The 20,608-nt window shown below is 41.9% G+C and overlaps 1 protein-coding gene across 1 annotated transcript; it reads left to right on the forward strand.

Annotated features, from left to right (window-relative positions):
• On the forward strand, window positions 1-20,227 carry htf4 (Transcription factor 12; the record flags this gene model as incomplete). The annotated part of the gene is given in 4 exon segments (NM_001141222.1): window positions 1-309; window positions 3,537-3,638; window positions 5,159-5,230; window positions 20,181-20,227. Coding segments are annotated over 2 exon segments (153 nt in total), but the record flags the coding sequence as incomplete, so codon positions are not given.
• Between the last annotated feature and the right edge of the window lie 381 nt (window positions 20,228-20,608).

Below are 20,608 nucleotides of genomic sequence, written 5' to 3' on the forward strand. Positions count from 1 at the left end.
GCTTCTGACAATGTGGACGGAGGTGGTTAAGATGTCTACTAGAAGAATGAAATCATCTTAATTGTAACAACAAAAAGGAAGACGTGAGATTAATAACTATAAATTGTTTGGGTTCGGACTGGTTACATTGTACTAATGATGTGGGTAGTGTAACAGAGCAAGGTTCAAGAGGAATAAGGAAGACATCTACAGCGATCCAATGTGTTTCACGCGCTGAGGTTGAAATTCTCTTGAAGTTTTATGTTTTTTTCCCCTGCGATACTCAGCCTTTCTTTTTACTGTTGGATGCCAGACATTTGAAGATTAAAGGTAAAAATGTTTCTGTTTCACACTCGCATATAGTTGTTAAAATGCACTAATTCATTGTACCTAATGTAGGCCAATTGTAGGACGTATGACTTCTACAATTATCAAAAGTTTTGGGAATGTGTGGTTGGAGCAGGGGGTGTAAGTTTTTGTCTGGTTTCTGGTAAGGTGGAGAGTTCAGCCATCAAGTGTGTGATGGTCTCCACACCAACCGTGTAGTGAGGGAAATTAGTCCTTTGTTCACCATAAATATATTGTAAGGTTATTCTGAATATGACTCATTTTGATGTATTTGCCAGTCTCAATTTTCCAATAAAGAAGCCTGTTTGATCAGTGGTTATGACGACAAAACTAATTGACTGTAGCCAAAATAATGTTGAGGGGCATTATAAACTTGTGCTTTCATTTGTTCACCCTGCCATTTTAAAGGTTCATAACAAATGTAAAGCAAGTAACGAACATTTCTATAACCACTAATACACAAAACAACCACCCCTTAATGAAAGTGGTTAAGCGGCTGTTCACAGGCTAGACTTTAATTTATTTTATTGCACATTTGGCAGGAAATTCCTTATGCCCCCATCATCTCTCTGAACGAACTGAAATGCAAACTAACCTTGAGTTGTAAATTATATTTCAAAAGAAGCAACATATTTATTGCATTATTTCAAGGTCTTTCGCAGTTATTCAGAGGCCACATTTTTTCCAGTATCTTTCAGAAGCCCTTTTCATGAAGGTAATTCATTATTTTAAACTTTGTGTAGTTAGATATTCCACTATATAGAGCATTTGGAACCTGAATATCCTCCGGCTGAAAAGCGTCCCTTTTCAGTATAGCTATATAGGACCTAGATGTGGCCTGTTATCGTTGGAAACGGGTAGCTCACGGTGTAGAATAGTTTATAATCTGGAATAAATATTTACATTGTTTCAGTCTTGGAAACTACGCGAAACGATGTGGGGAAAAATGTATTGTAACGAACTATCGTTGGACTGAGCAGATTTGTTGTTATACATTTGATCATGGTGTTCACACTGCTTGCTTCGTTTTCTGTCGATGTTACATTCTGGTTGGCTACATTGACATTTATATTCTGTTCCTAAGAAGCAACAGTTCAATTAAATTTATTTAAACTCAAACATAAGCAATTCGTTATGATAAAAACACAACTATCCAAAACTCACATTATACTTACTAGTTGTTGATTTGGCTTCAATTTGCTCGAATATTTTGCGAAGTACATTATCCCAATGGATATTATATTGCTGTTAGATCTCAAATATTTGAGGACTATTAGGCCCGTTTTTATCAAATATATATATTAATCATTTTTAGAAAAATGTGTTCTCTATAGGAATACATTCTATAGGCCTAGTTTTGCACTTGGAGGACTTCTTTCCTTGTCTGTCTCGCATGTGTACAAGGCAACCATAGACTTAATCTGTTGCATCCGAATATTGTTCCTACTGTCAGTAGCAAAATATGCAATTCTGCATTACAAAATGTGTGTATCCACAAAGTGCCAGCATTCCTTTTAACTATCAAGACATACCCACAACATTTTGGAACAGTCAATGTTTTTGTGGTTTATGTTTGGCAAGGCTTGTGTATCCTTGGCCTACCACCTTATCCGAAAGTCTGGCAAAACAACATTAGGCTTATTTACACTTGGGCCTAGTGTTATATTAGGGCATTAAATGTGTTTTATTAAAGGTTAGGTTATGTCAACCTGCCTTCACTTTCAATACAAAAGCCTATTCCTGATGGATCCTTTGCATGGTATATAGCCATTTTTATGGTAAAATTCGATCTCCGTTTGAATCTGGGTTTTTTTACACAGGTATTCTGAGCCTTCAAAGAATATTTAAGTTTCAAGATGCTGAAGCATCAGTTGCTGAAACTCCAAACACATAAGTTCCTTGATCCCACAGTGTGGTCTTGGCTCTAAGGAACTAGGCCCTATGTGTGACAAATAAGAAGAAAGTAAGAATAGCTTTCATTTTGAAATGGATGTATTGTTACAAATCTGGTCTTTTACTTCTGAGAAGTTGTGTTTTATTTTCTGGTTTAAGCCCCCAAATTGTTGATTACAGCAAATTGCACTAGTAATGGATTACAAAGAATGCGGTAAAAGTACACCACCTGTTGGTGCCCTAGTGCTTATTTCCAGTTGCACTGGCAGTGTTTTTGTGTGGCATGTACTGCTGCTGCTGAGCATCCAAGCTCTACCCTTTGTGCCTCAGGCGCATGTTGGAATGCAAAACACAGGGTAAATCCAGTATTCATGCTTATTATTTTTTCATTTGACAAGGTTCCTCTGCGCTGACATATGGTAATTTGGTAATGACATGTTTGCATACATCCATTAGCTCTGCCTTTTACCCCTATTACCCAGTGCAAACAATGGTCCCAATTATGTCTAATTGTAAACCTAATGTACTTTACTTTCATATAGAATTGGATGATTGACGTGCGTGTGATTTGTTGTGGAAGCATCAGAAAGGAAGGCATGGTCTCAGAAGTGTGATTACTCTTGCTAAGGTTGGATAAGGGATACAAAAACTAAACAGGCCTATATGTTTCACATAGAATGTCACAATCTCTTCTTTGCAGCCTGTGTAGTGAGCCTCACTATTAGTAGCTTATTTGGTCATGCCCAAAGGAGTTGATGACATTCTCTGGTTGTTCTTTAGGTTGTACTTGTTCATATGGGATTCTTACCAATAAATGAATGCACTGGCCTAACTTTTAACTCTGTTACAACAAAATAGTGTTTCCCATTTTTCCGGTCTATTGTTTGAACATCAGTGTCCCATATGCCAAAATAGCCTTGACTCCTCACCCACGTCTGACGACAATTATTACCATGAAAAGTCAGAGGCGATCAGGCGGCAGTGTTAAGGTTGTAGGGCTTCTGGGAAATCATTTAGTAAGAGGGGAAGGATCTTTAACTATTAGTCTGGGTACTCAACTTCCGCCAACTCTTTACTTATCTGTGTCCATAGATAGTGGTAGGTAAGGGTCAATGACAAGGCCGAAAAAGCAGTATGTTACCATCTGTATGTTCACTCATTTTCACAAGTGATAGAACTCATGAGTTCTTTATTAATATCAGCCAGTAATATCTAGCGTGAATTTTTTTCTTTCTCAGTCACATTCAATGTGTTTGTACTCTCTAGTCTGGTTCCATTAAAAGTCAGTCTATCCTATTTGCGAATCTCTCTCGTAGGGTTGTTAGAGACTGAGGGGCATGAACGAGCAGCCGCAGCAGAGAATGGCTGCAGTGGGAACACAAGACAAGGAACTCAACGACCTCCTGGATTTCAGTGCGGTAAGAGAGAGTGGCCTAGGGGTCTGGGGCCAGGTCATAAGGGCTGCTGGGCTGGGTAGGGTGGACGAGAGAGAAGATGAATGGGGAGGGACGGGCCCGTTACATTTCCAATATAATGACAGCTAAACTCCTTGTTCCCGATTCATTAACAAGTTATACTTTTTCCACATCGCTCACCCCATGCTTTTTTTTATCCTTTAACTCCTGCATGGCAGAAGTAGCTTAATTTCCCCCAAGAAGTCGTTTGGGGGGGAAAATCTGTTTTACCCCATCCCACATCAAAGCAAGGTCACCTGAATACAACACAGGTCCAAGGTGTTTATTCATTGGGTTTTAAATCAGTCTTTGAACATGAGAGAACATAATCTCCAGTAAGGTTGATTTATGCTTTGGGCTGACCTGAATGCTGAAGATTTATTTAGACTAGATGCATTTGATTCCTATGTTTGCAGTTATGTTTATATTTTGCTCCAAGTTTGGTTTATCTTATTTTGTGCACAACCTTGCAGTAGTTTGATTGCTGATAAGTTCCAGGACTTTTAAAGGGATGCTCCATACTCTTGAGTGGTTCTGGCACTCTCAAAGTTTACACAGCTGAAAAACCTCACATCATATTCAACTCAATACATGCTGTGTGAAATGGGGTAGCCCTGATATTTATGTCTCTTGAATAGCAGGTCTTTATAAATGGTCAGATTAATGGGATTTTGGGTATGATTTTTTATCCACTTGCTGGCATCGGCCTGTTTTTTTATTTATTTTTAATTTTTTTCATTCATTTGTACCATATGATTTCTGTCTTGGGCTTTTGAGTTGACATTCATGTCAGTGTTTCTCTCTGAATAAAAGTAATATCCTGAGTAAATTCATTGTTATGGAAAATTACCTTATACGGGGGACATCCATGGATTCAAGACCAGGAATTCTAATTGAGTAAACGCTTGTCATCAGACTTGATGTCCCACATTAATTGATATCTCTACACTAAGCACGGCTTACTAATGAGATCTGCCTATGTATTTGATTTCCTCTCCATTATTTTAGCCTTATGATGTGTAAAATTGGGAAATTCCATTGGTTCTGTTCCCTCTGTCAGTTAATGGGCCACTAGTGTGTGGAGCATCAACTATCATGCCCTCAATCAAGACCTTGGTTTGCTATGCACATCATTTGTGTAGCCACCACTCAAATCATAAATGCGTCCATGGTTCTATAACTAGTAGCTATGTATGGAATCTAAACCCACTAGAGACAAAGGTGTGTGTGTGTGTGTGTGTGTGTGCCGTGCTATGCCAGGATTGGCTGAAAATGCTGCAGTATGGCTGTCGCTGGCCCAGATGCCAAAGAGGCAGAAACACACAGCGGCTCATGAGATGGCATGTTAAACAAGGCCCTGTAACCAGGGATTAGGATACATCACTCCTATCAGTGTCCAGCCCACATTTCATATCACAGATTATCAAGTTTTACTGTATGTTCAATTAAGGTGTATTTATGAATTTATTTCCCATCTCTTCTAGATGTTTGCACCACCTGTGGCTAATGGGAAGAACAGACAGACGACACTCGCTAGCAGTCAGTTTGGTGGATCAGGTAAGATTCTATTCAGAATGCAAGATACTGTTATCCTGAGTCTTGCATGTCCTGCAGGGCCATACTTAAACTGTATTGTATGAAGCTTTTTTTTTTTTTTTGATAAGGTCAGTAAGTAATGGAGAATGGTTATGTAGCAACAAAATATTTTGGTTGGAAGTACTAGGGCAGTGGTTAGTAGTGCTTTGGTTCTATTGCACTATGCCTTCACCCATTCACCTGGTTATATAATTAAAGATGCTGTATATGGGGCGGCAGGTAGCCTAGTGGTTAGAGCATTGGACTAGTAATCGAAAGGTTGCAAGATCAAATCCCCGAGCTGACAAGGTAAAAATCTGTCATTCTGTCCCCGAACAAGGCAGTTAACTAACTTGCCTAGTTAAATAAAGATAAAATAAATATATATATTTTGGATTGACCTCTTACATCCTCTGTGTGTGGACAGTATTTCTTCACCTTTTAGTGCTGGTAGTAAGTTGGCCAGACGTAGTTACTTTGATCCGAGTTCTCCTCTGGAAACGTGAGAGCCTGCTCTGTCCCTCCATGTGTTCACATTTCCCCTCTTTGATCTAACCAAGATTATTAATCTGTGTTGAAGCTTCAGGACACTGTTGGTGCCTTTGAGCGCTGTGTTGTTGGATGACACTTCTTAAGAAAAAAGCTTTCTGGAGTTCAGCAGAATGTCTTCATTTATGGTTGTTGAATGAGACCCATGTTTTTTGGTGGGGTGATGAACAAACTATCTTGGTAACTCTTTTAATTGATAACAATATCTCAATTTAGCAAATGAGATCTATATATTTTATTTTCATTGCATCCTTTTCTAGCACCAATATAAAAAAAACTTGCTTGTATTTTCCTACCTTGGAACACCTGAAACCCTTGTGTAAGCTAGTAGCTGTTGCTGAATGTTAGTAAGTCATGTTCCTTCCCACTGTCACCCTGCCAACCTGCAGTGTGAAATGGAGTCACACTGCGCGGCCCCCAGAGTGAAAACTCCGCCACAGAGGAACAAAGACAGAAAAGGGCTTATGGACTTGAAACGACTCCCCCACCCCGAAGTGTAAAACACTCCTCCCCCAACTCCGCACAGGACTTTTCCCCCCACTGGTTCACAGGAAATGGCTTGAGCCTGAGACAATGCCCCTCACCCCCAGCTCTGGGGCACTTAACTGGCCCAGCATGGAGCGCTGGCTAGAGTAGGAGCCCTCTGAATGGGGATCAGTGGCAGGACTCTGTGTTTGTTTCTATTACAGCAGGCAATTACTTAGCAGTGAGGAGTTAATTCCTGCCCCCGTCCTAAGTGTGCCCCTTGGTCATTGACACCATTCGAATGTGATACTTCATGCTGTCACATTTAACTTTCAGAGTACTCCAGGTATCTCGTAACAGCATTTGAGTGCCACAGCGCAAACCTCCATAGTTGCCAACCTCTAGAGAATCTATATGAGATTGAGACAAGCCTATCAATCCATGGAGCAAAATGAGGGTGTCCGCTAGTTAATGCTACCTAGTCCAAAAAGTCTATTTTTACAAATTGGAGTCAGTATCGCTATAATATCATCCAAAATAATATTGCGATATGTTAGTCGCTTTTTCCATCCCTCAATCCCCTTTTTATAAAGTCAGATATACAGTGCCTTCAGAAATTATTCATACACCTTGACTTATTCCATATTTGTTACAGCCTGAATTTCTCACCCATTTACACACAATACCCCACATTTATTGAAAATAAAATACAGAAATATCTCATTTACATACAGTACCAGTCAAAAGTTTGGACACGCATACAAGGGTTTTTCTTTTTACTGTTTTCTACATTGTAGAGTAATAGTGAGACATAAACTATGAAATATCACATATGGAATCATGTAGTAACAAAAAAAGTGTTAAACAAATCAAAAGATATTTAATATTCTTCAAAGAATCCACCCTTTGCCTTGATGACAGCTTTGCGAACTCTTGGCATTCTCTCAACCAGCTTCACCTGGAATGCTTTTCCTTCACTCTGCGGTCCAACTTATCCTAAACCATCTCAATTGGGTTGAGGTCAGGTGATTGTGGAGGCCAGGTCATCTGATGCATCACTCTCCTTGGTCAAATAGCCCTTATGCAGCCTGGAGGTGTGTTGGGTCATTGTCCTGTTGAAAACAAATGAATGGATGGCGTATCGCTGCAGAGTGCTGTGGTATCCATGCTTGTTAAGTGTGCCTTGATTTCTAAATAAATCAGTGTCACCAGTAAAGCACTCCCACAACATCATACCACCTCTTCCATGCTTGACGGTGGAAACCACACATGCAGAGATCATCCGTTCACTTACTCTGCGTCTCAAAGACACGGCGGTTGAAACCAAGAATCTCAAATTTGGACTCATTAGACCAAAGTAATGTCCATTGCTCGTGTTTCTTGGCTCAAGCAAGTCTCTTCTAATTGGTGTCCTTTAGTAGTGGTTTCTTTGCAGCAATTGGACCATGAAGGCCTGATTCACGCAGTCTCCTCTGAACAGTTGATGTTGAGATGTATCTGTTACTTGAACTCTGTAGCATTTATTTGGGCTGCATTTTCTGAGGCTGGTAACTCTAATGAACTTATCCTCTGCAGCAGAGGTAACGCTGGGTCTTCCTTTCCTGTGGCGGTCCTCATGAGAGCCAGTTTCATCATAGCGCTTGATGGTTTTTGCGACTGCACTTGAAAAAAAACGTTCAAAGTTCTTAATTTTCCACATTCATGTCTTAAAGGTTAAAGTAATGATGGACTGTTGTTTCTCTTTGCTTATTTGAGATGTTCTTGCCATAATATGGACTTGGTCTTTTACCAAATAGGGCTTTCTTCTTTATACCACCCCTACCTTGTCACAACACAACTGATTAGCTCAAATGTATTAAGAAGGAAAGAAATTCCACATTAACTTTTAACAAGGCAAACCTGTTAATTGAAATGCATTCCAGGTGACTATCTCATGAAGCTGATTGAGAGAATGCCAAGAGTGTGCAAAGCTGTCATCAAGGCAAAGGCTGGCTACTTTGAAGAATCTCAAATATATTTTGATTTGTTTAACACTTGTTTGTTTACTACGTTATTCCATATGTTGTTTTGATGTCTTCACTATTATTCTACAATGTAGTAAAAATAAACAAAAACCCTTGAATGAGAGTAGGTGTGTCCAAACTTTGGCTCATACTGTATATATTCCCACCCCTGAGTCAATACTTTGTAGAAGCACCATGGGCAGCGATTACAGCTGTGAGTCTTTCTGGGTGAGTCTAAGAGCTTTCCACGCCTGGATTGTGCAACATTTGTCAATTTTCAAAATTCTTCAAGCTCTGTCAAATTGTTTGTTGATCATTGCTAGACATCATTTTCAGATTTTTGTCATAGATTTTCAAGTAGATTGAAGTCCAAACTGTAACTCGGAAACTCGGGAACATTCATTGTCTTGGTAAGCAACTCCTGTGTAGATTTGGCCTTGTGTTTTAGGTTGTTGTCCTACTGAAAGGTGAATTAATCTCCCATAATCTGGTGGAAAGCAGACTCATCCAGGTTTTGCCTGTGCTTAGTGACTCCCCAGTCCTTAACAATTACAAGCATACCCATAACATGATGCAGCCACCACTATGCTTGAAAATATGGAGAGTGGTACTCGGTGATGTGTTGTGTTGGATTTGCCCAAAACATAACTCTGTATTCAGGACATAAAGCTAATTTCATTTTTTGCAGGATTACTTGCCATGTTGTAAACAGGATGCATGTTTTGGAATATTTTTATTCAGTACAGGCCCCTTTTCCCTCTGTCAGTTAGGTTAGTATTATACAGTAACTACAATGTCTCCTATCACAGCCATTAAACTCTGGAACATGTTTTAAAGTCACCTTTGGCCTCATGGTGAAATCCCTGAGCGGTTTCCTTCCTCTCCGGCAACTGAGTAAGGAAGGATGCCGCTGTCTTTGCGGTGACTGGGTGCAAAATGTAATTTATAACTTCACCATGTTCAGCGGGATATTCATGGTCAGCGTTTTTTAACCAATATACCAATATGTGCCCTTTGCGAGGCATTGGAAAACCTTGCTGGTATTTGCTGTTGAATCTGTTTGAAATTCAGTGCTTGACTGAGGGAACTGTGGGTTAGAGATGTCATAAAAAAAAAAAAATGTTAAACACTATTGCACACGAGTGAGTCCATGCAACTTATGTCTTAAGCACATTTTTACTCCTGAATACATTTAAGCTTGCCATAACAAAGGGGTTGAATACTTATTGACTCAAGACGTTTGTAAAAAAAAATATATATATATATAAAACATCTAAAAACATTATTCCACTTTGACATTATGCGTTATTGTGTGTAGGCCAGTGTTAAAACATTTAAATGTAATGCATTTTTTTTATTCTGTCTGTAACACAACAAAATGTGAAAGTCAAGGGGTGTGATACTTTCTGAAGGCACTATACAATCAAAGGGGAGTAGCCTCAATACAGGGATAAAATTACATACTTTAGCAGTTTTACCGCAGTTTTTCTCCTGAGAGTAGACTTCTATTGAAGTAGGCAATGTTTGATTCATGTAAACATTTTCCCCATGATATTTCCCCACCTCTTCCACTTTGTCCTGAAATGACAACTTGATTTGATTTATTAGGATATGTAGAGGTGGGTCTACACACAATACCTTAATGTCAAAGTGGAATGTTTTTAGAAATGTTTACAAATGTAATAAAAAAATGTAACCTGAAATGTCTTGAGGTATTCAACCCCTTTGTTATGGCAAGCCTAAATAAGTTCAGGAGTGAAAATTTGCTTAACAAGTCTCATAAGTTGCATGGAGTCACTTGTGTGCACTGTTTGTTTTTAAACATTTATATTTTTACTTCCGTCCTACATTATGATAGGATCACAGGGCCATAACAAAGAGCAGCCTGTTTTGTTCTTTATTGTTCTCCTGGTAACTTGCGTCAACTTCCTGTTTGCCTGGGCCAACTGTATCCCTTGACATCACGGCTTCAGTGTGCCACTACTAGTAGATGACCCAGCGCGGGAAAGGCAGAAGCAGAGCTATTCACCAACACAAAAGTACTTAGAGGGGTACTAATTGCGAAGGGAGCTCCATCAGGCATCCCCTCACTCACCTCTGCAGCTGCTGGCCCCCGTCACCCATCCACCCAGGACAGCCCCCCCCCCAACCACAACAAACAACCCCCGTTCACACGCACAGACAAATGCTTGTGCACACACTCCCACACAAATATTTTTTCAGATGATTGTCATGGAGTGTTTGTCACCTTATGATCTGAACAGCCAACTTCTATCTAATATGCCCTATACTGCTGGCACTAGAAAATGGCTGCTCTACTAGGTCTATATCTTGTTAAGACGTACGCAAGAAACGATCCAGGCTGCCTTTTGGAGGCATATTACATTTTGCCTTGTGAGAAGGTTTTGTGCCTCAAAATATGATTATTTCTTCAGCGGCTGGCTGCTCCTGTACAGTGTTAGTATTGCCCTCATGGCCTTCACTAGATTCTCATTACTGAATCCGGTTATAAAGTTGAGGCGCAACGTTTCAACAGGTAGAAAGTGAGAATAAAATGCAATCACACTTATAACAGCATTACACAAACAATTAAATGAATATATTCTTCAAAAGAATGAAGAGTGAACTTGGATCAATGAAGTCGGTCCTCTCTTGTCTCACACCCCTGTCCTTCTCTCCCCCCTGTGCCTTTTACTCCCTCTGTTCCTCCAATCGTTCACCCTTGTCCCTCTCTCCTCCACTTGTCTTGTCTGTTTCTCCTCCCCTCTTCCTGTCCCCCTCTCCTCCTTTCCTTCAGTCCTGTATCCCTGTCCTCCCCTCCTCCATTGTGGCAGTAGACTCAGTGTTTGGCTCCCACTTAACATGGCTGGCTGTGTCATTGTCACCTCAGCAGCTCCCCACCTTGTTTAATTGCCTTTGAGTTAATTACTCCACAAAGTGTGAACAATGTTGTCAGAGTTGTCCTCAGTAAGGCGATTCTATCTCAGACACTACCCACTCGCCAAGTGGAGGCCTTTTTAAGTGGCGTAGATCTAGGTGGGCAGCAAATACTATTATTGAGTGGCTGCTGGACCAAAGCCATTGTGGACACTGGATAATGGAAAAGCTTGTTTTATAGACCTGGGGTTCCTCTTATGTGGATTTGATCATGTCTCAGTGTTGAGTAAACGAACTCTGCCAGCAAGGCTGTTTTTAGATGAGGTGCTGTCCATGCAAAGCCTGTCTTACATATTTCGTTGTCCATCAGTCCTGTGTGCTGTTGTGACTGTATGTAGCTGTATTAGCAGTGTGGCCTTTCAGCCCACTGACAGTGACTGAGTAAGGCTGATCTTTGGAGGTCCTGCTCCCCTGCTTCTCCATGCCAGTGGCATCAGCTCCATAGATCATGGCTGTCATAGCGTGTGTAGGTGCTTGCACCACTCTGTTAGCATCATCAGTCATTTTCACTCGTCAGTCGCTCATCTCACCCAGACCCTCTCCCTCCCTCCCCTCACACTCTCCCTCTCACGCACACATTTTTTTAATTAGGCCAAAATCAAAGGAGAAGTATGAATATTCATAAGGCAACCACATTAATATGCACAATTATGCAAATTAGGATGCAATTAAGCCCTGTGTCTCCAGAGAGGCTTGGTAGCATTAACGGATAAGACTATGGGAGAAGGGGGTATTTGGAATTTCTGCTCCGCCAATCTTTAGAATCCTTGTTTTTCTTATGCCACAGCCGCCACTTGTGAAATAATTTAACATATTCATATACGTTTTGTGTACTGAATATGTATGTTATTGGTTGTTTTATGGCTTAGCGTATGATGGCATCTGCAAAACTGCTGTGGAACGAATTTCAATGAGAAGCTGGACAATGACACATTCTGTTATAGTTTGGTTTCTCAGCCAATCAGTGAAATGACCCCTCTATTAGACTGGTTATGGTGATTTTTCACTTTGTTTTCACATGGACATGTATGGAATGGTCCCTCCTTAAAGGGATAGTTCACCCAAATGTACAAATACATATTGGTTTCCTTACCCTACCTTAAATAGTCTCTGCCTAGATCTTTGGGATAGAGTTTTTCACAAACAATGTAAACAGTCTATGGACAAAGTATGACAGCAATCCATGCTTTGGTTTAGTTTCCCTGGCATTGTTTCCACATGCTAACATTTGAGTGTTTGTGGCACAAATCCCTTTCAAGTCATGGGACCAATATTAACATTTTTTTGTGTATCATTTTCAAAACCTCTAAGTGACTTTGAGCTTCACAATCAATTTTGAATACTTTCAGATGGTTTGGAAATGAGGTGCAAAAAATGCTAATATCGGTCCCCTGACCTGAATGGGATTTGTGCCACAAATGCTAAAACGTTTGTATGTGTAAACTGTGCCAGGGAAACTTAACCAAAGCATGGATTTCCATCATACCTTGTCTCTAGACTGCTTACAAGTTGAAGAAACCACTGTCATGTTGTAATTTGGGTGAACTATCCCTTTAATGCAACAATGGCAGATTCTCTTAAAGATGACCTGTTGTCCCAGTGGCTTTGCCTTTAAACCAGTTAACTCTTGTGAATGACATACATTGGCTCAGGGGCCCTGCACTGCTGACAAGTTCCCCTGAGTGATGGGTGCTAGCTTGTATTATGGCTACATGCCTACAGATAGGTTTGAGCTATAGGACCCTACCCCTAACTTCACTGTTGGTCGACGGTATTGCCCTGCGGCCACTCGATCCCACCGCGGACACCAAATGAACACTTGTGCTAGTACTAGGAAGGAGGAACATGCCCACAGTCATTGTAACTTGCTGGTTTTAGTATAATTTGTCCAGATCTAGTAGTTTATGATGGAAGTTGTCTCCTCCATTGTCCACCCAACCTAATGTGTTTTTAAAGCTGTCTGTGTATACCAGTCAGTGAGTAACCCCAACGTTTCTCTCATCCAGCTCTGGACGAGCGCAGTAGCTCTGGATCCTGGGGCCCTGGAGAACAGAACAGCCCCTCCTTCAACCAGGGACGGGTAAGCATTATCAGGGACTCCTCACAGGCTCTCAAACTCTCTCACTCACACACCATAACAGCTGGGTGTGTTGGCAAACTTTCGATTCAGACTGGTAGTTTTTACTTTGTACCTAATGTCTTGGATCAGTGTCAGGCATTGGCAGGCTCTGCGCTAAACTTTACATCTGTGGAAGCCCAACGGTAATTGCGGCTTCACAGCCTTGGTAACTGTCTTGGCTCGTTTTGGTGTAAATATAAGGAACTGGGTATAGGGGGTGAAGATTGGCTGCTGCAAACTGTGATTACGGATTACCACAACTAGATGATTAAGACATTTCTAGAGCCTGGATTCTGCACATTTCCTGAGCTCGCATGACAGTTTACAGACTGGGATGAACCAGTGCACTGGCCATGGCATGGAAGGACTTCAGTGAACTCTGCTGACTTGGACTCCAGTCCTCATCATGTGTTCTTCCTCTGTGTGTTTTCCCACAGGGCTACGGAGATGGCTCCCACTACAATGAGCATGAGGGCCTGTCATCTCCCTTCCTCAGTTCAGGAATCGGAGGTAGGCTACGCTCAGAGTCTGCTGGCTTGTCTCTTTGTGTCTATCACTGTTGTAATGCAGTGGTTCCCAACCTTTTTCAGTTACTGTACCACCAACTGAATTTTGCTCTGCCCGGATACCCCTGAAGTTACCCCCTTGTGCATTTTTACCAGTAGGCCTATGGTCTCATGAGTCTTTTCAAGTACCCCCTGTGGAATGGCTAAGTACCCCCAGGGGTCCTAGTACCCCTGGTTGGGAACCACTGTTGTAATGGGGATAGGTTGTAAATAAGTAGCGCAGGTTACTGTTGGTGTGTACATATTTTGTTATGACCATGAAATTGTTATCTGAGTGACAAAGTGCCAGAAACTGTGTGTGTGTGTGTAATGTGTATTTAGTGGGTGCTGGGGATGTTAAGAGCACTGAAGCAGAAATGCTCCCTTGGGGTTTGTCTGGCCAGCAGCTGAGCACTCTGAAAGGGGGAGGCCACTTTTATCACTACTTTCTGTATTTTAAATGGCTTCTAATAATTTTGAACTTTTTGTCATTTTGGAAAAATTACTCTGAATACCCAATGTGTAACTTCCATTCCATAAGGAACCCGCTAATTGTACATTTCGTCTTGCAGGTAAAAATGAGAGGGTACCATACTCTTCGTTTGGAGGCCAGGTAAGAGTACTGCTGACCCCTTTGCTTAGACCCTGTTATGATCATAGTTTAGGTTGCCCACATCACCAATTCTAACTTGATTTGAGCAAAATTCATAGTCAGGTTTCAGTATAAAGAAGACCCTGTTTTCTCACTTCTCCTTTCATCCGATACACATTGAATTAGAGCGTTCTGTATTTCCCAGAACTGTGCATTCATGTGTGTTTTCGTATGCATTCCTGCATGTGTTGTTTGTTAACCCCTTGCTCTTTGTGTTGTTCTGCCAGCCTGGCTTCCTACCCAGTGACATCGCCATGCCCAGTCCAGATGCCATGTCCCCCTCTGGGCTAAAGTCTGCCTCTCAGTTCTACCCCGGATCGTACCCCAACAACCCCAGGAGGAGGCCTCCCGATGGCCAGCTAGGTAAGAGAGATGGATTCGGAAAAGCTTTAGTTCTTTGTAGAAATGTTTTTCAGGCTCTTGCCTTTTCATGTCAGATTATAGAACAAGAAGTTGTCTCAGCCAAATATATGTGTAGCTTTAACCTTTTTAACTGGGTGAAAAACACTAACAATACACAATAATACCGTCAATATGGTCAAATAATATTTTATTTTCAAACAAGACACTAACGGCTCTAATTTAATAAACCTAACACAATGGTAAATCTTAGCGCTGGCGGTAGCGCTATAGGTGTGGGGTGTGCCAGAAATATTTGTGCTATTTTTCACAGCAGGAATTATGAGCGCATTAACTGGCGGTGCCGCGAAAGGACTGGGTTTTGATAAATAAATTAATTGTAGGTGTGACAAGGGCTTGGCCACTCACTGGCCAATCAACGTGTTTCATGGCTTAATACTGCATGCCATTGTCTCAAGTTCTGTAGGTTATTGATGGTCTTTGCGTTATCGTTCAATTCGGCTGGGGGCACGGAATATTCTCGTCCTAGTCCCTTGTGGATTGATACTACAGTTTATTAAATAGCATAGGCAACAGAAACTAGTAATAACTAAAAAAAATCATTCAGTGTTTGCTCAATGTGTTTGGAGTGTTGACAGAACATTGTTGTAATTGACTTCAACGAGTGTAGGCCTACATGTCTTTATGCCTCGCTCTTTCTTCTCAAACAAAAAATACTAGGCTTCTGTAAATTGTATTGTGTGAGGCATGTTGTCAATAAGCAAGATACATCCTAGGCCTACCGTTGATATGGCGTTATAGGACTGAATAATTTGAATATGTTTGGAAATGGGCTTCTTTGGTAACTGGACAAGAGGTGCTCTTTGGAAATGAGGATGGATACAACCTGACTGGAGAGTATGCACTGCAGGTAGGTCTATGTGAATAATGCAGAAGCATCACGAGTAGACCATTTAGTAACCTTTTATGGATAGGCTACTTGGCTAATGCATGGCCAGGAAAAACACCTGACGCATTGCTGTTGAAACAGCTGTAGTTCTAGTAGGGTATGGGTTTCCTACTTTGTGCTTGTTTTGTTATCAGATGGAATAGAAAACGAGCAATTGTTACAGGAAAATAACTTGAATGTTTCTAAATACGATGGTCACCGGCATCATCTCATCTCTCATTCCATTATGGACATGTAGCCTACATGGAGTTTTTTTTACACACATCTAAAATAATAACAGGCGCTGGCTAAAATTACGTACATGGATAAAAAGGGGATGTCCGCTCACTGTTTTGCTGCTCCAAAACGTGATCTTTTAATAAAGCTTTGGTGAAATTTATTTCAAAGTGGTGTCACGAGCTTAACCCTTTATCGATAGTCTAGACTACTTGGCGAATGCATTGGGATGGACAAAAAAACCTGCCTTAGTCAAATGAAACAAAGTGGGAATATATATATTCAAGGAAAATGTTTGTTTTTTGTTCCCGTAAACCTCGTATTGATATATAGATATATAGATAGATAGAGAGAGATTTTTTTTTCTTTTATGTTTCTCAATACGAGGTTTACGGGAACAAAAAAAACAACATATTTTCCTTGTGCCATGTGCATAGGTCACTGGGTGGCACGCCTGGACTGGCTGTGCTTCCGCGGTCAAAATCCATGCCATAACCAGCAGCGTTACCACTAAGGCCAGGTTTTGGTTGGTCTTAAATATTCCCACCAGCGCTGTCTGAAATTGGCACTTTGGCGCATGTTTTTAAGAACACGCCTCAGATATTGCCACCCCTCCAACCTCGGCGCAAGCGAGCTCATGTAAGACAGTTCAATTACCAATCCTGGCGCAAGGGCTGGAAAATAGCAGAGCGCCGGCTTTAACAGGCCAACATTTCCAACGAGCGTGCGTTTGACAATTGTGCTGTCTTAACACCAGCCGAAAATAGAGCCCTAACAGTCAACCTTTATGAAGCGTGCTATCTGATTTACCTTCTGTCTCCCTGTAGACACCCAACCGAAGAAGATCCGGAAACCCCCTGGCCTGCCTTCCTCGGTGAGTGTTCATTCTGCTCCCCTTCACAGACATACAGTCTCCCCACACTAACACTTACCACTCTGTCTGTCTGCTCCAGAAGCTCTCTGACAGACAGACAGGCGGGGCCAAAGGGCCTCTGCTCACTCAGACAAACAACTAGCAGCCCAGGCGAGTGAGAGCCTCCAAACAAACATTTAGTCTCTACAACACTGGGCTCAGACTACTGACAAAGTAGTTGCTGAGCAAGCCTCCAAATAACCAACAGTAGAGTTGTTTTTGTTGAACTAATGCTTGAGATTGCATGCCGTGTGGTATTTGCTTACCATGCCCTGTAAGATGGTTCAGGGTGCCTGATGCCTTTTTAGCTAATAGTGGAAGGCCCCCTGCAGGGATCATTAAAATGATATATTGCCATTACACAAACATTTTCTGTAACCCAAACCATGGGCACATTCACTCTGCTGCGCTCTCATATATATGCGTATATGACACCGCAGCGAAGACGGTCATAGTGAAACCTCTGTGGCCAGGGTTCGTGACTGCACCACATAGGCAATATTAAACACCGTCTGGGTTTGAGGCCCTTCTCTCAGCCGCTCCCACAGTTTGAGCAATGGCCGTGTGGTTTTAGTGTAAATTAATGTAAAACCCCTGGCTGCCCCCCTCAACCCGTCCGCTTACGCTTCGCCACATGATGGTCTGGGAGGCCTCCCTCTATGAGTGACCCAGTTGTGAGGCGTGCTGCTCGCAAGGCCTCTTAGCCCGTGTCTGAGCCCAGATTAATGACTGCTGATGATCCTGTGTCCCTCTCCCTGCTCTCTCCCTCTCCCCGCTCTCTCCCCCACCTGCTCCCCCTCTCCTTTTGCACCCTCAGCTCTATGTGGTAACCTAGTTCTAGCTCTCCAACCCAACTGCCAGACCCCTCAACTAAACTTGTAATACCTGTACATCAGGGCCTGGCCCTAACCGCTAACCTCCATGTCACACACAACACAGGCCATCCCTCAGGCGTATTGTTACCCCTTAATATTGCGCCATCTACACTACATGAAAAGTATGTGGACACCTGCTTGTCGAACATTTCATTACAAAATCATAGGCATTAATATGGAGTTGGTCCTGCTATAACAGCCTCCACTTTTCTGGGAAGGCTTTCTACTAGATGTTGGAACATTTCTGCGGGGACTTGCTTCCATTCAGCCACAAGCATTAGTGAGGTCGGGCACTGATGTTGGGCGATTAGGCCAATTCCCAAAGGTGTGAATTATATGGACCTCGCTTTGTTCACTGGGGCCTAACCCAAACTGTTGCCACAAAGTAGGAAGCACAGATTCGTAAAATGTTGTCATATGCTGTAGCGTTAATACCCTTCACTGGAAATAAGGACCCCGAACCATGAAAAACAGCCCCAGAACATTATTCCTCCTCCACCAAACTTTACAGTTGGCACTATGCATTGGGGCAGGTAGCGTTCTCCTGGCATCCGCCTGACCCAGATTTGTCTGTCGAACTGCCAGATGGTGAAGCGTGATTCATCACTCCAGAGAAGGTGTTTCCACTGCTCCAGAGTGCAATGGTGGCGAGCATTACACCACTCCAGTCGACGCTTGGCATTGCGCATGGTGATCTTAGGCTTGTGTGCGACTGCTCGGCCATGGAAATCCATTTCATGAAGCTCCGGGACGAACAGTTATTGTGCTGACGTTGCTACCAGAGGCAGTTAGGAACTCAGTAGTGAGTGTTGCAACCGAGGACAGATGATTTTTATGCACTAAGCGCTTCAGCACTTGGCGGTCCTGTTCTGGGAGTTTGTGGCCTACCACTTCGCGGCTGAGCCGTTGTTGCTCCTAGACGTTTCCACTTTCCAATAACAACAATTACAGTTGACCGGGGCAGCTCTAGCAGGGCAGAAATTTGACAAACTGAAAGGTGGCATCCTATGACGGTGCCACGTTGAAAGTCACTGAGCTCTTCAGTAAGGCCATTTTACTGCCAATGTTTATCTATTGAGATTGCATAGCTGTGCTCAATTTTTATACACCTGTCAGCAACGGGTGTGGCTGAAATAACCGGATCCATTAATTTCAAGGGTTGTCCACATACTTTTTTTTATATACATGCATACAGAACCAGTCAAGTTTGGACACACCTACTCATTCAAGGGTTTTTCTTTATTTTGACTGTTTTCTACATCGTAGAATTATAATGAAGACATCAAAACTATTAAATAAATCAGAGACGGTGTCACCAGCAAAGCACCATTACACCACCACCTCCATGCTTCACGGTGGGAACCACATGCGGAGATCATCCGTTCACCTACTCTGTGTCTTACAAAGGCAAGGTGGTTGGAACCAAGAATCTCAAATTTGGACTCATCAGACCTGAGGACAGATTTCTACCGGTCTAATGTCCATTGCTTGTGTTTCTTGGCCAAAGCAAGTCACTTCTTATTATTGGTGTCCTTTAGAAGTGGTTTCTTTGCAGCAATTCAACCATGAAGGCCTGATTCACGCAGTCTCCTCTGAACAGTTGATGTTGAGATGTGTCTGTTACTTGAACTCTCAAGCATTTATTTGGGCTGCAATTTCTGAGGCTGGCAACTCTATTGAACTCATCCTCTGCAGCAGAGGTAACTCTGGGTCTTCCTTTCCTGTAGTGGTCCGGATTGACTGACCTTCATGTCTTAAAGTAATGATGGACTATTGTTTCTCTTTGCGGCAGGTAGCCTAGTGGTTAGAGTGTTGGGCCAGTAACCGAAAGGTTGCTAGATCGAATCCCCGAGCTGACAAGGTAAAAATCTGTCATTCTGCCCCTGAACAAGGCAGTTAACCCACTGTTCCTAGGCTGTCATTGTCAATAAGAATTTGTTCTTAACTGACTTGCCTAGTTAAATAAAGGTTAAATAAATAAATAAAGCTGTTCTTACCATAATATGGATTTTGTCTTTTACCAAATAGGGCTATCTTCTGTATACCACCCCTACCTTGTCACAACACAACTGAATGGCTCCAACGCATTAAGAAGGAAAGGAATTCAACAAATTAACTTTTAACAAGGCACACCTGTTAATTGAAATGCATTCCAGGTGACTACTTCATGAAGCTGGTTGAGAGAATGCCAAGAGTGTCCAAAGCTGTCAAAATGGCAAATGGTGGCTACTTTGAAGAATCTCAAATGTAAAAAATATTTTGATTTTAAGAATTTATTTTATTACTACATGATTCCCTATGTGTTATTTCATTGTTTTGTGTTATTTCATTGTTTTGATGTCTTCTACATTCTTCGATGTAGAATAGTAAAAATAAAGAAAAACGCTAGAATGAGTAGGTTTGTCCACACTTTTGACTGTTACTATGTGTATATGTAGTTCTCTAGACCAGCGTTTCCCAAAGTCTGTCCTTGGGACCCCAAGGGGTGCATATTTTGGTTTAGTTGATTATGTGAATCAGCTGTGGCGTGCTAGGGCAAAAACCAAAACGTGTGAGTGAGATATATATTTTATTATTTTGAACTCTTAGGGTCCGGTCCCGAGGACCGAGTTTGGGAAACCCTAATTTTATTTTTATTTAACCTTTTTATTTAAGAACAAATTCTTATTTTACAATGACGGCCTACCCCGGCCAAACCCTTCCCGAACCCGGACAAAGCGGGGCCAATTTTGTGCCGCGCTCTGGGACTCCCGATCACTGCCGGCTGTGATACAGC

This window comes from Salmo salar, chromosome ssa23 (genome assembly GCF_905237065.1).
Source record: "Salmo salar chromosome ssa23, Ssal_v3.1, whole genome shotgun sequence".
Lineage (NCBI taxonomy): Eukaryota > Metazoa > Chordata > Actinopteri > Salmoniformes > Salmonidae > Salmo > Salmo salar.